Source organism: Panthera pardus, unplaced genomic scaffold (genome assembly GCF_024362965.1).
Source record: "Panthera pardus isolate Hobbes unplaced genomic scaffold, ASM2436296v1 HiC_scaffold_12, whole genome shotgun sequence".
NCBI lineage: Eukaryota > Metazoa > Chordata > Mammalia > Carnivora > Felidae > Panthera > Panthera pardus.
Window position 1 is genome coordinate 10,181,526 of NW_026526677.1, and position 18,264 is coordinate 10,199,789.

The following is an 18,264-nucleotide window of genomic DNA, read 5'->3' on the forward strand; positions in this document are numbered from 1 at the left end:
TGAGTCAACCTGAACATTTACACGGCCTGAGAGATGGGTCCATCATTGGAGGCAAGCCGAATGGTCTGGGTGGGCTAAGGAGAGGCAGGAAGTCAAGGCCATTGCCTATCATGTTAGGGCCTGTGGACTGAGCCCCCGTGGCAGGCAGCGGTGCACAGCTCAACAAGGCTTTTCAAAGAGGTATTCAAGATCCGGGGCACGCAGTCTCTGCTCTTTGTTTTTGTTTTTAGCGAAGTCTCTGAGCATCGTCATGACTTCGTTTTCAAAGATTTCTGGGGCTGGTTTTGCTTCTGCAAGAGAAGGATAGACAGAAAGAATGTCAGTCAATACTCAGGCACAAGGACCTTGAAACCTGAAACTCTAGCCTTGGCAAAGAACCAGTAGATACACAGACTGTCTCCATCCTCCCTCTAAGTATACACGGCAGCCTCCACCGGGAGTCGGCAAACTACGGCAGCCCGTATTCGTAACCAGTCCTATCGGAACAGCCGCTCCCATCTGTTGACACACTGTCCGTGGCTGTTGTGGCACTACCACGGCAGGGTTGAGTAGCCGCAACAGAGACCGTATGGCCACAAGACAAAAAGTATTCACCGTCTGGTCTTTTAGGGACAAGTTTGCCGACCCCTGGACCGTCCCAGCTCAGCCGCACCGTTTTGCTCTGCACTTGGTATTCTCTGGTTTTCTGGGTGTCGTGTTTCCCCTTCCAGCCTATGGACTTCCCGAGGCAAAAATCCTCAGTTGTACATGACAAACTAGTAGCTCTACTGACTTAAGCAAAAAGGAATGCATTGCAAGGCTATGCACGCAAAATGGACACAAACCCGGAGAACCAGACTTGAATGGACAGACAACGGAACAGCATCGAGGGCAGAAACACAAGAGCGTCATCTTGGGAGCACACGAGGGAATCCCAGTAAGCACCTTCACCTCCAACCTCTCTCTCCAACTTGAGACACTCACCTAAGGTTCAAATTACAAGCAAAGCCTCCCGCTGGGAAAGCTTGGGTAATAACGTGCTGGAGAATGACCTCCTATCAAGACCACAATGCTGGGAGAGAGAATTCCTCACAACAACGCCCGATTCCCCCTCACTCAGCACAGAGCCCGGCATCCAATGGACCTGGCATCTGTTTTCTGTGGCGATGAAAATAAAGTCCAGGAGATTCAGGCTTCCCCCAGACAGTGAAAGTTCGAGAGAACACTGCGCTCATCCTGACAACAAAAGCCAGATAAAATACAAAGAGCACGACTTTCTGTGAAGTCGTCAGAGAACGGAGGTCGCGGGGCAACCAAGTAGAATAAAATGTAAGGGAAGAGAAGCCCCTCAAAGGAGAAACTGCACATGGGCACCTGCTCGCCCGAGACAGGTGTGGGAAGAAGAGACATTGGATACCCCATGAACAGGTAAGAAGAGTTTGGCTACAATTTTGAACAAACTGCTCCGAGCCAGGTGTGGGCCACAGACACCAGGGGAGTTCACGCCCTGCAGGCTGTTGTCAACAGACCTCCAGAATGCCCTCCTGACAAAGACTAGGTTCAGAGCAGGAAGCTGGAGAATGCCTCCCTCAGTGAGGCAGGCCAGGAGGAGGGGAGCGGCCAACAGTGCAAAAAAAGCATAAAGCCCAGCCCAACCCTTCTCCTCTCAAGAATAAAAGCCTTAAGAGACTGAGACTAGGTCTCCAAATCCAGTCTCCTACAGGGGTAAAAAGGGAAAAGGAAAAAAATTCTATTCCTGTGGGACAGGCAGAGCCAGAGAAAGTCCACCCCTGGGAGCCCAGGGCCACAGGGACTGAATGTGAACCAGGATAATGCCCTCCCAACTTTCCTTGCCCCAAGGGAGGGAAGCACCAAGTGGGCGCAATAGGAATCTACGGTTGGGGAAGGACACAGCATGGAGAGATCCCTTTTGAGGCACAGAAATACAAGGAAGACACAATGCTGAGCATAGAAGGGGAACACTGAGATATGCCTCTGGAAACTCAGCCCCTACTCTAAGGACATGGTAGCAACAGAGGCTCGTGGTGCAGTGAAGGGAACCAAAGCAGTAACAGAACTTAGGGGTACCTGGATGGTTCAGTCGGTTAAGCGTCGGACTCTTGATCTCAGCTCAGGTCTTGATCTCAGGGTTGTGAGTTCAAGCCCTGCACTGGGCTCCACGCTTGACGTGGAGTCTATTTAAAAAACCAAAACCAAAACAGAATCTAAGGGAGCTTTACTCCTAACTAGACTGATTTGATCCCCATCTAATAGCCTAGTGGAAGTGTGCCCATTTCTAGGCATATATAAATACTATCTACTTTAGTCTTTAGTGTTTTCCGCATAACGTCCAACATTCTATCGAAAATTATGATACACATGCACACAAAAGAGGAAAAACACAACACACTGTGAAGGGACAAAGCAATCAACAGAAAAACACTCATGGATGACCCAGATTTTAGAACTATTGGGAAATTTCAAGTAACTAATATGTTAAAGGCTCTAGTAGAAAAAGTAGACAAAATGTAGGAACAGATAAGCAACTTCAGCAGAGAGTTAGAAACCGTAAAAGTTAAACGTTAATGTTAAAAATAAAAATACAGTAGCAAAAAAGCAGATTGACCTCAACAGGCTCATCAAGAGATTCAACATTTGGGGAACTGGAAGACAGATCAATCAATATTACCCAATAAAAATTCCTCAAACTGATACATAAAAAGAAAAAGAGTTGGGGTGCCTGGCTGGCTCAGTGGGAAGAACAAGCGACTCTTGATCTCAGTGGTGTGAGTTCAAGCCCCATGTCGGTGTAGGGATTACTTAAGTAAACAAATATTTTAAAAAGAAAAAAAAAAAAAGAAAACAAAGAAAAAAAGAGTTAAAGACACAAAACAGAATCCAAAAGCTGTGGGGTAATATTAAATGGAGTAATGGGATCCAACATTCCCAGAGAACCCAAGCAGAAAAATCCCAAAAACAAACATCAAGACACATCATGTCCAAGCAGCTAACAACCAAAGATGAAACGCTGAAAACATTCAGAAACAAATGACACACTGCATACAAAGGAATAAAGAAAGACACAGCAGACGTCTTGTCAGAAACCATGCAAACCAGAAAACAGTACCCAGAATTTGAAGTCAATGCTATGATGAAGGTAATCAAAACAAACCCAAACCCAGCTCAACTCCTGACCAGACCGACTCAACCCTGCATACTAACAGCCTGGCAAATGAAATGCGCCCCTGCAAAGTGCTGAAAGAAAATACCGTGAACCTATAATTCTATACCCAGTGAAAGAAACTATCCCTTAAAAATGACAAAAGCAGAGAAAATTCATAATAGTAGACCTGCACTGCAAGAAATATTAAAGGAAGTTCTTTCGGCAGAAGGAATATGATATCATATAGAAACATGGATCTACGCAAAGAAATGAAGATCTCCAGAGATAACACAAAGGTAAATATAAAATATATGTGACACACTGTGTTACATATTGTTGTCATATACACAACACATATGAGAGTTATAATTATCTATACACAAATGTAAAATATAATGTACTCTTTTCCTTATTTTAAACTGCTCTAAAGATAACTGTCTAAAGTGAAGCAGGAGAAATGCAGCGTAGACTTACAGCGTAAGTAGAAGTAAAAAGTATGTCAAGAGCATCACAAAAGATGGGAGGGAGGATTTGGGAGCATATTACTGTGAAGTTCTTACATCATACACAATTCAGTATAAGATTACTTGAAGAGACCCTGTCATTACGGATGTATGTTGTAAACCCTACGGCAATCACTAGAAAAATTATAACGAGAGGTATAAGTAATAAACCAACACTAGAGGTCGTATGAAATTTAAAATGCTAAAAAACAAACAAACATGGAAATAGAGGGGGAAAGGAAAAAGAACAGATGGAAAAAACAGGAAACAAAGATGGCAGATTTTAATTCAACCACATTGCTCCTTAATGATACATAACACACCAGTGGAAAGACAGAGACCATAAGATTGAATGAAAAAGAGACGACATATGCTATCTATAAGAAGCTCAAACTAAACATAAAGACAAAGATATGGGGCACCTGGCTGACTCAGTTGGTAGAGCATGCGACTCTTGGATCTCAGGTTTGTGAGTCTGAGCCCCACTCTGGGTGTAGAGACTACTTAAATAAATTAATTTAAAAAATACATATAAAGACAAATACAGGTTCAAAGGAAAAGAATGGTGTGGGAGCAGACTTCTAAGTTGGCCCTCAGTATTTCCCACTCCCCTGGTGTACAGGGCCTGCATAATCTTCAGGATTGTGGGCACAATGGTCTTCACTATCGTGATCAGGCTGCATACACAGCACGGCTAACCTCAGGACAGGAAAATTATCTAGGTGGTTCTAACATAATCACGTGTGGTTTTTTTCGTGCTCTCTCTTGAAAATAAATAAACTTAAAAAAAAAAAGACAGAAAGAGCCATTATGTAATGGTAAAAGAATCAATTCATCAATACAATAATCCTAAATATGTTTTCACACACCACAGAGCTACAAAATAAATGAAGGAAAAACTGAGAGAATTGAAAGGAGTAACAGACAAATCCACAATTACAACTGGAGATTCTGACACTCTTCTCTGATTAGTTGACAGGATATGTACAGAGAAAACCAGTCAGAATATGAGGACATGAAGAATAGTATCAACCAAGCTGACCTAGTTGACGTTTACAGCACACTTCACCCGCAGGTGCAAAAGACCTGTTATGTTCAAATAAGTGCACGTGAAACATTTATCAAGTATCATGACCACAGTTCAGGCCATAAAACAAATTTCAAGAAACTTAACCAAAACTATACAACATACATTCTGTGGTCACAATGGAATCAATAACAGAGAAATATCTGGAAACTTCTAAATAACTCACTGATCAAAGAGGAAGTCAGAAAGGAAATTAGAAAATTATCTGAACTGAATGCAAATGAAAACATTAACATATCCAAAGTGGCAACATGCAGCTAAAGCAGTGCTTAGAGGGAAATTCACAGCATTAAATGTGTATAGTAGAAAAGGTGGTCTCAAATCATTGAGCTCAACCTCCCCCTTAAAAAACTAAAAAAATAAGAGCAAATTAAGCCGAACACAAGCAGAAAAAAGGAAATAATGAGCAGCAATCAATGGAATTAGAAAAAGAAAAATAGAGAAAATCAATGAAATCAAACGCTGGTTCTCTGAAAAAAATAAATAAAATTGATAAACTTTTAGCCAGACTGATCAAGAAAAAAAGAAAAACCCATAAATCATCAAAAATAAAGGAGGGACCTCACTACGGCTCTTCAGACATTCAAAGAGAAAGGGAATATTAACACAACTTAGATTTAACAGCTTATGATAATGGGCACTTATTAAAGACACACAAACTAACAAATCTCGTCCAAGAAGAAACAGGTAACAGGAATTGTTCCACAGCTAGTAAAAAATAAAACATCAGACTTCACAGTTAAAAACTTCCAACGGGGAAAAGCTCAGATCCAGATGGCTTCCCTAGCACATTCTACCAAACATTTAAGGAAGAAATAATACCAATTCTATATACTCTTCCAGGAAATGACAAAGGAAAACACTTCACAACTCATTTTATGAAGACAGCACGACCCCCATCAAAACCAGATGACGTTACAAGATAACTACCCGCCAAAACCCTCATGAAGACAGATACAAATATCTTCAAAATATTAGCAAATCAAATACCTATCAAGCCCAGGTGGGGTTTAGCACGGTAATGCAAGGTTGGTTCAATATCTGAAAACCAAGCAGTCAAAAATTCATCATATCAATAAACTAAAGGGAAAAAAATCATATGACCAAAAAATGATCATTTCTACAGAAATGCCTAGAAAGCACCTGACAAAATTCAGTATCTATGGAAAAACACCCAATATACTAGAACCAGAAGGAAATTTTCTCAATCTGATAAAAGGAATTTACAACTAACCTACAGCTAACTTATTTATTTATTTCTTTATTTTTAATTTTTTTTTTTTTTTTAATGTTCATTTTTGAGAGCACACACACACGCATGCACACACAAGCGGGGGGAGGGCAGAGAAAGAGGAGGACAGAGGATGTGAAGCGGGCTCTGTGCTAACAGCAGAGAGCCTGATGCGGGGCTCAAACTCATGAGCAGTGAGATCACGACCTGAGCCGAAGTCAGACACTTCACTGACTGAGCCACCCAGGCGCCCAGCTAACGTTATATTTAATGGTGAAAGACTGAATACTTCCCCCCAACAGTGGGAACAGTGGGAACAAAGCAAGGATGCCTGCTCTCACTGCTGCTATTCAGCATACGAGACATCCCAGATAGTTCAATAAAGCAAATTAAAGATATAAAGGGGGTATAATACACACTGGAAAAGAAGAAAAAAAAACATCTCTCTTCACAAATGACACAACTGTCTACATGGAAAATCCCAAAGAATCTACAAAATAGCTTCTAGAACTGAGTGAGCTTAGCAAGGTCACGGGATACAAAAATCAATTATACTCTGACATTCCACCAACAATGGGAGATTGGAAGCTTTTCTTAAAGTACCATTTATAACAGCGCCAAAATACATGAACTACCTAGGTATAAATCCAGCAAAAGATGTCCAAAATAACGCTGAAAACTCCACCACACGGATTGTAGCAGTCAGACTTCTAGGATGGCCCCCACTGAGGTCCCCCTCTTGGTATCAAGCCCTTGTGTGATCCCCACCCCCACCCTGCGCTGGACCGAACTCTTTAATTCTAACCAACAGAACGTGGTGAGGATAACAGAATGTCATTTCTGGGATTATGTTACAAAACACTGAGACTTCCGTCATACTAGCGGACTCCTCTTGTCGCCTTCTCAGCTGGCAGGCTCCAAAGAAGCAAGCTGCCAAGTGGGAGAGGCGCTGGTGACAACGAACAGAAGGCAGCCTCCAGGCAACAGCCAGCAAGGAACTCAGGCCTGCAGGTGGGGAACCTGTGAGGCACTTCATTCTGCCAACAGCAGAGAGAATTTGAAGCAGCTCCTTCCCTAGCTGAGCCTCCATATGAGACTCCCGAACCCAGGCTGACACCTTGACTGTAACCTCGTGACAGAATAAGGCCCAGGACCCAGCTAAGCCATGCCTGGATTCCAGACCCACAGCAACGATGAGATAATAAAGGTGGGTTTGTTTTAAATCAGTAAGTTTTGGGGCAATCTGTTATGCAACAATAGAGAACATGCTGATTAAAGAAGTCAAAGGCCTAAATAAATGGAAATACAGCATGTTCATAGATCAGACAATTCTAAATTGCTAAGAAAAATTTTTCCAAATTGATCTGTTGCTTTAACACAACTCCAATCAAAATCCAAGTAGGACTTTTTTGTTTTTTTAGAGAAACTGAACAGGTGATTCTAAACCTATACAATTCCTAGAAGAAAACAGCAAAAATCTTTATGACTTTGAATCAGGCAGAGTTCTTAGATACAGTATCAAACGCACAATCCACTAAATCACCCAATAAAACATGGTACATCACCAAAATTAAAAACTGCTCTTTGCGGGGCTCCTGGTTGGCTCAGTGGGTTAAGCCTCCAACTTCAGCTTGGGTCATGATCTCACGGGTCACGAGTTTGAGCCCCAAGTTGGTCTCTGTGCTGACAGCTCAGAGCCTGGAGCCTGCTTCAGATTCTGCGACTCTCTCTCTCTCTCTGTCCTTCCCCCACTCACACTGTCTGTCTCTCTCTCTCTTTAGCAAACATAAATAAACATTAAAAAAAAAAAACCTGCTCTTTGAAAAATAATGTTAAGAAAATGAAAAGACAAGCCATGGACAAGTAAAAAGAAATCTGTAAGACACATCATCTGATAAAGGACTTGAATCCAACATACAGAACACTCAAAACTCAATTAGAAAACAAGCCCAATTAAGAAAAAAAACAAAGGTGGGGTAAGATTTGAAGAGACATATCAGCAAAGATATAGGAATGGCAAATAAACACTGAAAAAAGAGCCTCAATATCCTTACTGATCAGAGCCATGCCGATTCACTACAGTGAAATACCACTGCATACTCCTTACTTAGAGTGGCTAAAAACAAGAACAAAACCCTGATAATAGCAAGTGCTGGTAAGGATGTGGAACTTCACACCCAGTCCCTGGCAATCACCGGTCTGTTTTATGCCCCTACACTTTTGCCTTTCCCAGAATATCATACAAATGGAATCATACAGTTTGTATGGCCAGTCTTCGATCCTGGCCCCTTTCACTTGCACAGGAGTCGGCAAACTATGGCCTGTGAGCTAAGGATGACTTTTAAATGGTTGAGGAAAAAAGTTATTTCATGACACGTGAAAATTATATGAAATCCAAGGTTCAGTGCCTGTCAATAATTTTATTATATCACGGTCACACTCAATGGTTTACCTATCGTCCGTGACAGTTTGCGTGCTCTAAGGGCAGGAGGTGAGTACCACGCCAGAGACTATATGGTCGGCAAAGCCTAAAATATTTACTACCTGTCCCATTATAGAAAAAGTTTGTCATAAACATACACTTACAACAGGACTCATTAACCCTTCTCCTGGGTATCTACCCAAGAAAAACTAAAACCTACTTCCACAAAAAGCTATATGCATTCACAGTGGTTTTATTCATAATCACCTAAAACTGGAAATACCATGATATCCCTCTACTGGTCAATGGATAGACAAACTGTGGTACGCCCACACGATACAACTTTACTCAACGATACTAAAAGACCAGAGCGTAAAGAGTTTACACCTTGTGGGTTTTCCAATGGCTACATATACCTCTAGACTCTGTACCATCACACTCTACACGTGGAACCTACAGAATGGTGTCTATTTTATGACTCAGATATTGAATGGAAACATAATAACCAAAGACCCAGAGTGTGACAGAAACGACACGATGTCCCCTAATACCCGTTCTCTCATTTTTCCTTGATAATAAAGGAACTCCCAAGTCACCTAGACACATAGACTATAGTATTTTCTCATTATGATGAGGTGTAGCCATGTGACTAAACCGTGGCTAATGGAAAGTAAGCAGAAGCGCGGTGCGGAATTTCCCAAGAAGGATCCAGAAAGAATCGGGTGTGTGCTTCTATACGTCGACTCCTGGCTGGAACATGGAAGGGACAGATGGAGCCTCAGCGAACTTTAAGTAACAAAAGCATTTTGCACTTGTTTTGCAAAACCGTTTCTTCACTCTGAAGAATGTGAAGAGTGTTTGGGTTGAGTGTCCATTACGTGAATGAACGGCAAAAAAATTTGCCTAGGCTACAATTCCAGACGCAAATCACCACAAGCCATCCTATTTCCCATATCATGCTGCTTGTTTATCATGCCCAGTACCTGTGGCCCAGTAGTAAATATCCCAGTCGTTACTGGGCTCATTAATCAGACGATCATACAGGTTCAGCTGTTTCTCTGTCATGTGGTGCAGATATTCTTTAGCAAAGAGGCTAAAAACGAGAAAGAGAGAGAAGGAAGCTGAAAAGGCGGTCTCCAGTACGAGACAAGCGATGCCAAGACTCGTATTTCCCTACCTAAGCAGAATACAGTTTTCCAACATTCCCCTCTTTCTGCTCTCATAGAGCAGCCGGGCTCTTTTGGTTTCTATGGATTCATCAGTTCGCTCCTGCCACGGAGGTAAAGGGATTTCGATCATGTCTTTTTGGGAATCTGTTGGGCTGTCACCTCTGTAGAAACGGCTGAATGATGTCGTGCTGAGCGAGGGTGACACTAGGTGGCGCCTTGGCAGAGCAAGCATCTGAAATAAATAAAGCACAAACATCTTCATAATAACTACCGTCACTGTCATTCCCTCAACACTTCCTAAGTACTAAGCTCATTCAATCTCCTTTAGTCCTTAAGAAGTTATGTTGATACTGTTCCCACTTTATAGCTTAGGAAGCTGAGGCTAGAAGAGGTTAAATAATTACCAAGTCACCCACAGAGTGACTGCAGTTAGGACTAGAACACGGCCCTAACTGCACATGTGTTCTTAACTGGTACCTTTCCAGAAATTCTCCAGCAGAAGTATCTTCTCCTTCCTTTGCATTCCCTTAAAGTTCTTATGGTGTTGTATATATTTTAGTTACTTGCCTGTGTTAGAGTCTGAGTATACAGTGATGGCATGGTTCCTAATCCCCAGAAGACTCCCAATCTAGAGAAGGGTAAAACCTATCAAGATGCAACGAGAAGGCAGTGATGCCAGCAAGATGGTGGAACAGGAAGCCCCCACTCCCCTCCTCCCACGGAGACAGCAACTCTACAATACATGGACCGATTCCCTTTATGAGAAATCCAGAAACCAGGTAAGAAGCTCCTGAAATAAGAAGTCAGAAAATCCTTCCAATAGAGAATTTATATGCACCAGCCTAGAGAAGATATATCCACACAAAAATGTTTGAGAGGCTCCCAGAATCTTTAGCCAGGCTGACCGCTGAAGGTCTTTCCTTGTACAAAGCCAATCTAAAAAGACTGGGAGAGCAGACTGTTTTTTTGAAAGCCTGGATTCAACATAAATTTGCAAGGGACACGAAGAAACAGGAAAAAACATGGCCCAATCAAAGAAACAAAATAAATCTGTAGAAGCCAACCCTGAAGAAACAGAGGGGTATGAATTACCTGACACAGAATTCAAAACAACTGTCATCAAGATGTTCAATTTGCTCTGGAAGACAGTGAATGAATGGAATTACGATATAAACAGAGACAAATATTAAAAAGAACCAAACAGAAATTTTGGAGCTAAAGAATACAATAACCAAATGAAAACAAATTCGCTATGGGGGTTAACTAGCAGACCTGATCAAGCAGAAGAAAGAATCAGTAAACTTAAAGGCAGGTGATTTGAAATTTCCCAGTCAGAGAAAGAAAAAAAAAAAAAAAAGAATGCAAAAGAGTGAAATATGCCTAAGGGACTTATGGGACATCATCAAGCAAACCAACACAAATATTATGGGGTCCCAGAAGGAGAAAAGAGACAGAAAGCTTATATAAAGAAATGGCCAGGGGTGGCTGGCTGGCTCGGTCGGTGGGAGCATGTGACTATTGATCTTGGGATTGTGAGTTTGAGCCCCACATCGGGTGTACAGCTTACCAAAAAAAAGAAATTAATACAAAGAGATGACCAGGGGGGCGCCTGGGTGGCTCAGTCGGTTGAGCGTCCGACTTCGGCTCAGGTCACGATCTCACGGTTCGTGAGTTCGAGCCCCACGTCAGGCTCTGTGCTGACAGCTCAGAGCCTGGAGCCTGCTTCAGATTCTGTGTCTCCGTCTCTCTCTGCCCCATCCCCACTCATGCTCTGTCTCTCTCTGTCTTAAAAATAAATAAAACATTAAAAAAAAAATTAAAAAAAAAAAAGAAATGGCCAGAAACTTGCCAAATTTGGGGAAGTTTGGACATCCAAATTTAAGAAGCCCAAAGGACCCAAAGGACAATAGAAAACAATACAAAAGCATATGAAAGCATAAAGATCACTGGTAAAGATAAATATATGACAAATACAGAATACTGTAATATTGTAAGTGATAGGTATTAAGATCACTAGTAAAGATAAATATATGACAAATACAGAATACTGTAATATTGTAAGTGATAGGTAAATCACTTTTAAGGCTAGTACAGAAGTTAAAAGAGAAAAACATCAAAAAATAACAAAATATACTAATAGGTACTCAATATAAAAATATGCAGTCGCGACATCAAAAACATAAAGCGGGAGGAGTAAAAGAGTAGTTTTTTTGCAATGACAGTAGAGTTAAATTGCTATCATCTTAAAATAGATTATGCTTTATGTAAGCCCAATGGTAACCAAAAAGAAAATACCCATAGAAGATACATACAGAAAATGAGAAAAGGATTAACGCCGGTCTCTACAAACAAAACAAAACAATGAAACACAAAGGATAATAACAAGAGAGGAAAAAAGGGACACAAAAGCTACAAGATGGATAGAAAACAAAATGGCAATAGTCAGTTCTTCTCGATCAGTAATTAGGATAGAAAATAAAATGGCAATAGTAAGTTCTTCTCGATCAGTAATTACACATAAATGAACTAAACTCTCCAAACAAAACACTAGAGTGGCTAGATGGATTAAAAAACAGGGTTCAGAGGCGCCTGGGTGGCTCAGTCGGTCAAGTGTCCGACTTCGGCTCAGGTCATGATCTCCGTGCTCATCTGAGCCCCTCGTTGGGCTCTGTGCTGACAGCTCGGGGCCTGGAGCCTGCTTTGGATTCTATGTCTCCCTCGCTCTCTGCCCCTCCCCCACTCATGCTCTGTCTCTGTCAAAAATAAATAAACATTGGGGCGCCTGGGTGGCTCAGTCAGTTAAGCGGCTGACTTCGGCTCAGGTCATGATCTCTCAGTCCGTGGGTTCGAGCCCCGCGTCGGGCTCTGTGCTGACTGACCGCTCAGAGCCTGGAGCCTGTTTCAGATTCTGTGTCTCCCTCTCTCTGACCCTCCCCTGTTCATGCTCTGTCTCTCTCTGTCTCAAAAATAAATAAACACTAAAAAAAAATTAAAAAAAAATAAATAAACATTAAAAAAAATTAAAAACACAAAACAAAACAGGATCCAACTATAAGCTGTTACAAAAGACTCCTTTTAGATGTAAGACTACACAGGCTGAAAAGCGAAAGGATGAAAAAAAAGATAACCCGTGCAAATGGTAACCAAAGAGCAAAGATGGCACTACTCATGTCAACCAAAATAGGCTTTGGGTCAAAAACTGTCACAAGAGATAAGGAACATTATTATAGAATGATAAAAGGATCAATGCACCAGGAATATGTAACAATCATAAACATACATGCAGCCAACATCAGAGCACCCAAACACGTGAAGCAAACATTGACAGAACTGAAGAAAGAAAGAAACAGCAAAACAATAAAAATAGATTTCAGTACTCCACATTCAATGGATATCTATCATTGGATAGATATCAATGGATATCTATCAATGGATAGAACATCTGGACAGACGATCAATAAGTAAACAGAAGACCTTAACAACACTATAGATCAAGTGGACCAAAACGGACACATACAGAACATTCCAGCAGAACACATTCTTTGCAAGCACACTGGGAATATTCTCCAAGACAGATCACCTTAGGTTGCAAAACAAGTCTTACCAAATTAAAAAAGGTTAACATTACACAAAGTATCTTTTCTGACCACAATGAACTAAAACTAGAGATCCACAGCAGAAGGAAAACTGGAAAATTCACAAATATGTGAAAATGAACACACTCTAGGTCATGAATAAACCAATAGTTCTAACGGGTCAAAGAAGGAATCAAAAGGGGAATTCCAAAACATCCTGAGACCAGAGAAAACACAACATACAAAAACTTATGAGGTGCAATAAAAAAGTAGAGAGAAGTTTACAGTCTGAAATGCCTGCATTAAAAAAGAAAAAAAAAATCTACGATGTGAAATCCTAACATGTATTAGACACGTAAGAACAGAGACTCAAGAACAGAGAGAAGCGGCGCACAGAGGCGGTGCAGCCAGCTCCACCTGGGGAACAGGTGAAATCTGAATCGGGTCTCGCACGAGTCAGGCACACAGTGGGCTCAGAAAAGAGTGGATGTGACCTGAATCTCCTATGTTTCAAGACGGATCTCTCCTTGGGTCTGCCCTTGCCCTGGGCTATCAGGCAGCTGGACGCTCCTCGCAGTCTCCATGACTGCGTTGGAAGACGAGACTCAGTCCCCACTACGGCCTGCCCAGGACCCTAAAACCTCCACTCTCCTCACCCGTGCCAGACCCGGGAACATGGTGGCCACCGCCATCCTTCCCGACCCTCACCGGAAGCCTGTGGCCCAGGCACTTCCGGACGCCTGAACTGTGGACTTCGGCTCTGAGGACCTGAGCCGGAAGATGAGTCCCTGCGTATGGCGGAAGTGGCTGTGCGTGTGACGCCAGCGGCGGGGGGGGGCGGGACCTGGGACCGAGAGCGGTTCGCGCGCTTCGGGCCTAGTCCGGACTCGCCGCCGCCGCCGCCATATTCCCGGTAACGGGGGCGCGCGGCCGGGGGCCGGCTGGGCCGGAAGAGGGCTCGGGGCCAGCGCTGAAACTGGGAGGGGGTCGGTTGAGTTTGGGGCAGCCGGAGTCGGCGGGCGGAGGGAGGCGCGGGCCTTTGAGGGAGGAGGCCGAGGGCGCCGGGCCGAGTCTGTGGGGAGGGAGCGGGGCGGGCCTAGCCGGGGGCGAGGACTGGGCCTGGGTGGGGAGCGAAGGCGGCTGGAGCTTCGCGACCCGCAGGGACGCAAGCCGGGGCCGCTCTGGGGCCTAGGCAGGTGCGGCGGGCTGGGGCAGCGGGCTTCGCCGCGGTCGTTCTTCGCAGCGCCGTCCCAGGGCCCCTAGGAGCAGAGGCCTGGACTTTCCCGTCGCGCCGCGGGCAGCTGCGGCGCAACTCGGGTCGGGCCCGAGGGTGATGGGCAGCGAGCCCCGCGAGCCCCGGCGGCCTGGGAGAGCGAGGGGCGGCGCGAGGCCGGGGGCGGGGCGGAGCGGGTGGGACCGAGCTTGGGCTGCCGGGATGCTGCGTCTCTGGAGACGGGAGGTTGGCAACCATTGCTCTCCTTCCAGCCCGGGACCCTCACGCCTTCTAACTCTTGCCTCTTCCAGGATACCGCAGTGGCATCTTTCTTACTTGGTCGGTTCTCCGGGCTCGCGATCTTCCTTCCGGAGCCATGTCAGAAGGAGTGGACTTGATTGATATATATGCTGACGAGGAGTTCAATCAGGTGAGGGGTCATCGGGAGCATTGGCTTGTCCTGGATCAGCCGAGGAATCACTTTCCCCAAACTTGCGGTGGTTCCAGGCTATGGCAGTCTTTGCTAGGCCTGAACATCCCTCTGTAGGGTCTAAAATGTTTCCTCTATCAGAGACTTTCGAGACTTCTGACCGTTCCGCTTTATGTTAATTTTAAGCCTCCAGGCTTAATTTTACAAGCTTTGATTTAAGAGCAAATAAAAATCAGGTTTAATAGAATGGGGATCAACCTGTGGAACTTGCTCCCCCAGGAGGCCAGAGTTGGGTGCCAGTCTGCTCAGAGACTGAGCACACTTAAAAATCAGAATTATGTTTGCTGTAGTATTCGTGAAGACAGTGTTCATACCCGTTCCTTTGTGACTCTTTCAAACGGCAGCTGGAGAAATGTAGTCTCCTCCTCCGTGAGGCAGTGCAAAAGCACACTATAAAAGATACTTGAACAATTAGTCGCAGCTCCATTCTGACTGTTCTGGGTTTTACTTCTTCCTGTAAGTAGTTTGACTCCAGTCTTCAGCGGTGCGTAGGCATTTTGGTGTAATAAATTTTATTTTATTGTTGAGTCTCATTGTTTTGAGGGAAAACCAGTTAAAAAGCATGCATAGACCTGTGGATTTGTTGATCTCTTTATGTTACGTCGAGGAACATTACATGGTGATTTCCCTTGAAACAGTGATATATTGAGGTCAAGCTCAAGAATGTTCTGAAGTCTCTTTTTATTCTATTTTTTTTGATAAATTCTACCAAACATTCATTCGTTTATTTATTTAAGAGGGCGTGCTAGTGGAGGAGAGGGGCAGAGGGAGGGAGAGAGTGTGAGAGAGAGAGAGAGAGAGAGAGAGAGAGAGAGAGAGAGAGAATCTTAAGCAGGCTCCACATTCAGCGCAGAGCCTGAGGTGGGACTTGATCCCATGACCGTGGGATCATGACCTGAGCCAAAATCAGGAGTCAGTCACTCAACCAACTGAGCCACCCAGGCACCTCTCAAAGTCTCTTTTTAAAACTTAGTAGTATCTTGCCTGGATTGTTTTCAGGACCATTTTACTTGAGTAAACTTGTTCTTTCATTGGTGTCTTTCAATGCATACACACAAGAACCTGGAAAGAGGGTAAAAAGAAGAGACTAGGGAAGGAGACTGCCCTGGTTGGACCCTGACTTTTATACAAGGCAACAGAAGAGGTTCTGTACGCTTGGCAAAAGTTTGCGTTAAAAAAAAAAAAAAATTAACACGTTATGCCATTTTAACATGGAGATGTTAAAAATACAAAGTTAGAATAGTATAATGATCTTGTACCCATCATACAGCTTCATCAGTGATACTTTTTAATAGTCATTTTCCCACGTCTCCTCAGGTATACTGGAGTCATCTACATGTTGATCTAAATACATGAAAAAAATTTTTAAGCTCAAACAAGTCAAATAATTATGGATGAATAGAAAGGTTCAGTATATCAGTTTAGTTACAACCATTGTTTTCCTGAGTTTTCCATATTACTTTGAATCAGACCTTTACTATTCTTTACAAGTTATGGGTGGTTTTCATTTTTTTGTTTTGTTTTTAGTACATGATAGGAAGGATAGTTATTAATAAAAACCCTTTTTCCCCCCCTTAATTTTCTTCTCTATAGGTAGATAACCATGCTGCTGAATCACTTTGAGAAATGAGCAGAACAGGATAGGTCTCGTCACATTTGGTCTTAGAAAATGGAATTTCAGAATTTCTTAAGCAGTATAACTTACAGGGTATAGTCAAGGCACAGACCTTATCCAGTGGTCGCTGCCGTGTCTTTGGCCTCAACAATTTGTTCTCCTGTGTCTTTAGTTAAAAAAGACCTGGGGCGCCTGGGTGGCTCGGTCGGTTGAGCGTCCGACTTCAGCTCAGGTCATGATCTCACGGTTCAGGGGTTCGAGCCCCGTGTCGGGCTCTGTGCTGACCGCTCAGAGCCTGGAGCCTGTTTCCGCTTCTGTGTCTCCCTCTCTCTGACCCTCCCCCGTTCATGCTCTGTCTCTCTCTGTCTCAAAAATAAATAAACGTTTAAAAAAAAAAAAAAAAGACTTGTTTATGGGTGTAAGGCCAAAGATGGTGTGTGTAATCTAGTAGACGTTTGTATCAAATAGACAGTAATTAATGCTTGGCAAGTTGGAAGAAGTACAGATTTTGAATATCATGTCCATTTATGGAAGGTCCAGGGAGGAGTGCTCCTCTCATGAGTAAATTTTTGGTAAAGCCGGTTTTAGTGTAATTGGGAGGCTGCTAAAGAAATGATTAAGGTTTTGTTTGGCAAGCATTGTAAAAAGCAAGGTTAGACTGAAGACAGCCAGTACAGATTGTGTTTTAGAATGTTTTAAGAATATTACGGATTCATCCCAAGCTCAAGAACCCATGCTCAAGAACCTTGTCACATGGTACTCTGGTCCCCAGGCAAAATGAACAGTTTCTAGATGGAACCCTGTGGTGCTGACTCCCTGATCCCCTGTAGCGTGCTATAAAAGCCTCTTTTTGCCGAACTGCTTTACTGCTGTCACATCAGGAGTCTTGAAATTCACAGCTGCTCTCTTGGGCTGGGAGGTACTCTGGAAAAGTGAGTGAGAGCTGCCGCTTTGCTGAGTGTTTCTCTCTGTTCCTTGTGCTAAGCAAGGTGCTTTGCACACTACCCAGTTCTCTTTGCTATTTCCATCAAGTATTTATTGAGCAATTTCTGTTTGCTAGGCACTGTGTCAAGACCAGTGAGGGAATGGGGAACAAATGGATCCCTGTGTTCAAAAGACGTTCCATTCCTGGCGGTTGAGGGCAGTGGATAGTGGCAAGGAAGGCAGGCATGAGGTGAGGACTGGAGACAGTCGTCATAAAGCCAAAAACTTTGAGCTTTAGTTACAATTAAAAGGAACATTGAGTAGGTTGCTTTGAGAAAAATAAATGCTAACCTTTCTTCTCTCAGATATCAGGAAAAGGGGGTTGGAGGGTAGAAACATGGAACATACAGGTGAAGAGGTTCTTCCTTAAATTCAGAATCACAGAATCATGCAAGTTGTTTTTTATCTAAAGAGCTTCTTGAGACCGTCACAGTTCTTCCTATACGATTAAACACAAAATTCTTCCTGATGTAATCAGTTTCGAATACGAATACATACTTTTTAATCTCCCTGGAACTAAACCTTTGGCATCAGTGCACATAAAACATTGTATTTTTCCCTTAATTTGTAGAATTAGATTCTGCTTTAACCTAATTCAACACTGAGTAAATCGCCAGCTCCTTTGGTAATCAGAAAAACTCCAAGGCCTTATCTGTTTTTCTCTTACCAGCTCAAGAACTTAAAATGAATTGGTGTTGCTAGTAGACTTAAATTCAAACACAACTTGATACGTTGTTTCTTCAGCAGACTCCTCCACAGGCCTGCTCTGTGCATCAGAACAGTTCCCAGGTTCTATGGCCCAGAGAAACCATTTGAATCTTGTGACAGTTTTG

General features: G+C 43.1%; 2 protein-coding genes across 6 annotated transcripts in view; one reads left to right on the forward strand and one right to left on the reverse strand.

The window, feature by feature from the left end:
* SDHAF2 (succinate dehydrogenase complex assembly factor 2) lies at window positions 1–13,919 on the reverse strand. Of its 3 annotated transcripts, XM_019414610.2 has the most exons (5): window positions 13,786–13,836; window positions 10,122–10,199; window positions 9,563–9,786; window positions 9,369–9,478; window positions 1–290 (listed from the first exon to the last, which is right to left on the reverse strand). In XM_019414610.2, the coding sequence occupies exons 1-5, from the start codon at window positions 13,819–13,821 to the stop codon at window positions 160–162; spliced, it is 579 nt and encodes a 192-aa protein (XP_019270155.1). In that variant the 5' UTR covers window positions 13,822–13,836; the 3' UTR covers window positions 1–159. The 3 variants fall into 3 exon arrangements, with proteins under 3 accessions (XP_019270155.1, XP_019270156.1, XP_019270157.1); XM_019414611.2 differs by lacking the exon at window positions 10,122–10,199 and having other exon boundaries at window positions 13,786–13,919; XM_019414612.2 differs by lacking the exons at window positions 10,122–10,199; window positions 13,786–13,836 and adding an exon at window positions 13,624–13,732.
* Window positions 13,920–18,264, forward strand: part of CPSF7 (cleavage and polyadenylation specific factor 7) — a 23,660-nt gene continuing 19,315 nt past the window's right edge. For 2 of the 3 annotated variants that reach the window (XM_053899640.1, XM_053899642.1), the window contains exons 1-2: window positions 13,920–14,042; window positions 14,654–14,772. In XM_053899640.1, coding sequence (XP_053755615.1) covers window positions 14,719–14,772 — 54 coding nt within the window. In that variant the 5' untranslated portion in view covers window positions 13,920–14,042; window positions 14,654–14,718. Of the gene's footprint in view, window positions 14,116–14,653; window positions 14,773–18,264 lie in introns of all 3 variants that reach the window. The other variant, XM_053899641.1, reaches the window with a different exon arrangement.

Coding starts and splice junctions, on each gene's coding strand:
- SDHAF2 (XM_019414610.2), bottom strand. CDS start 13,821: ATGGCGGTGGCCACCATGTTCCCGGGTCTGGCACGG. Junction 10,200..13,785: donor TGTTCCCGGGTCTGGCACGG/GTGAGGAGAGTG, acceptor GCATCTTGATAG/GTTTTACCCTTCTCTAGATT. Junction 9,787..10,121: donor ATACTCAGACTCTAACACAG/GCAAGTAACTAA, acceptor TATTTATTTCAG/ATGCTTGCTCTGCCAAGGCG.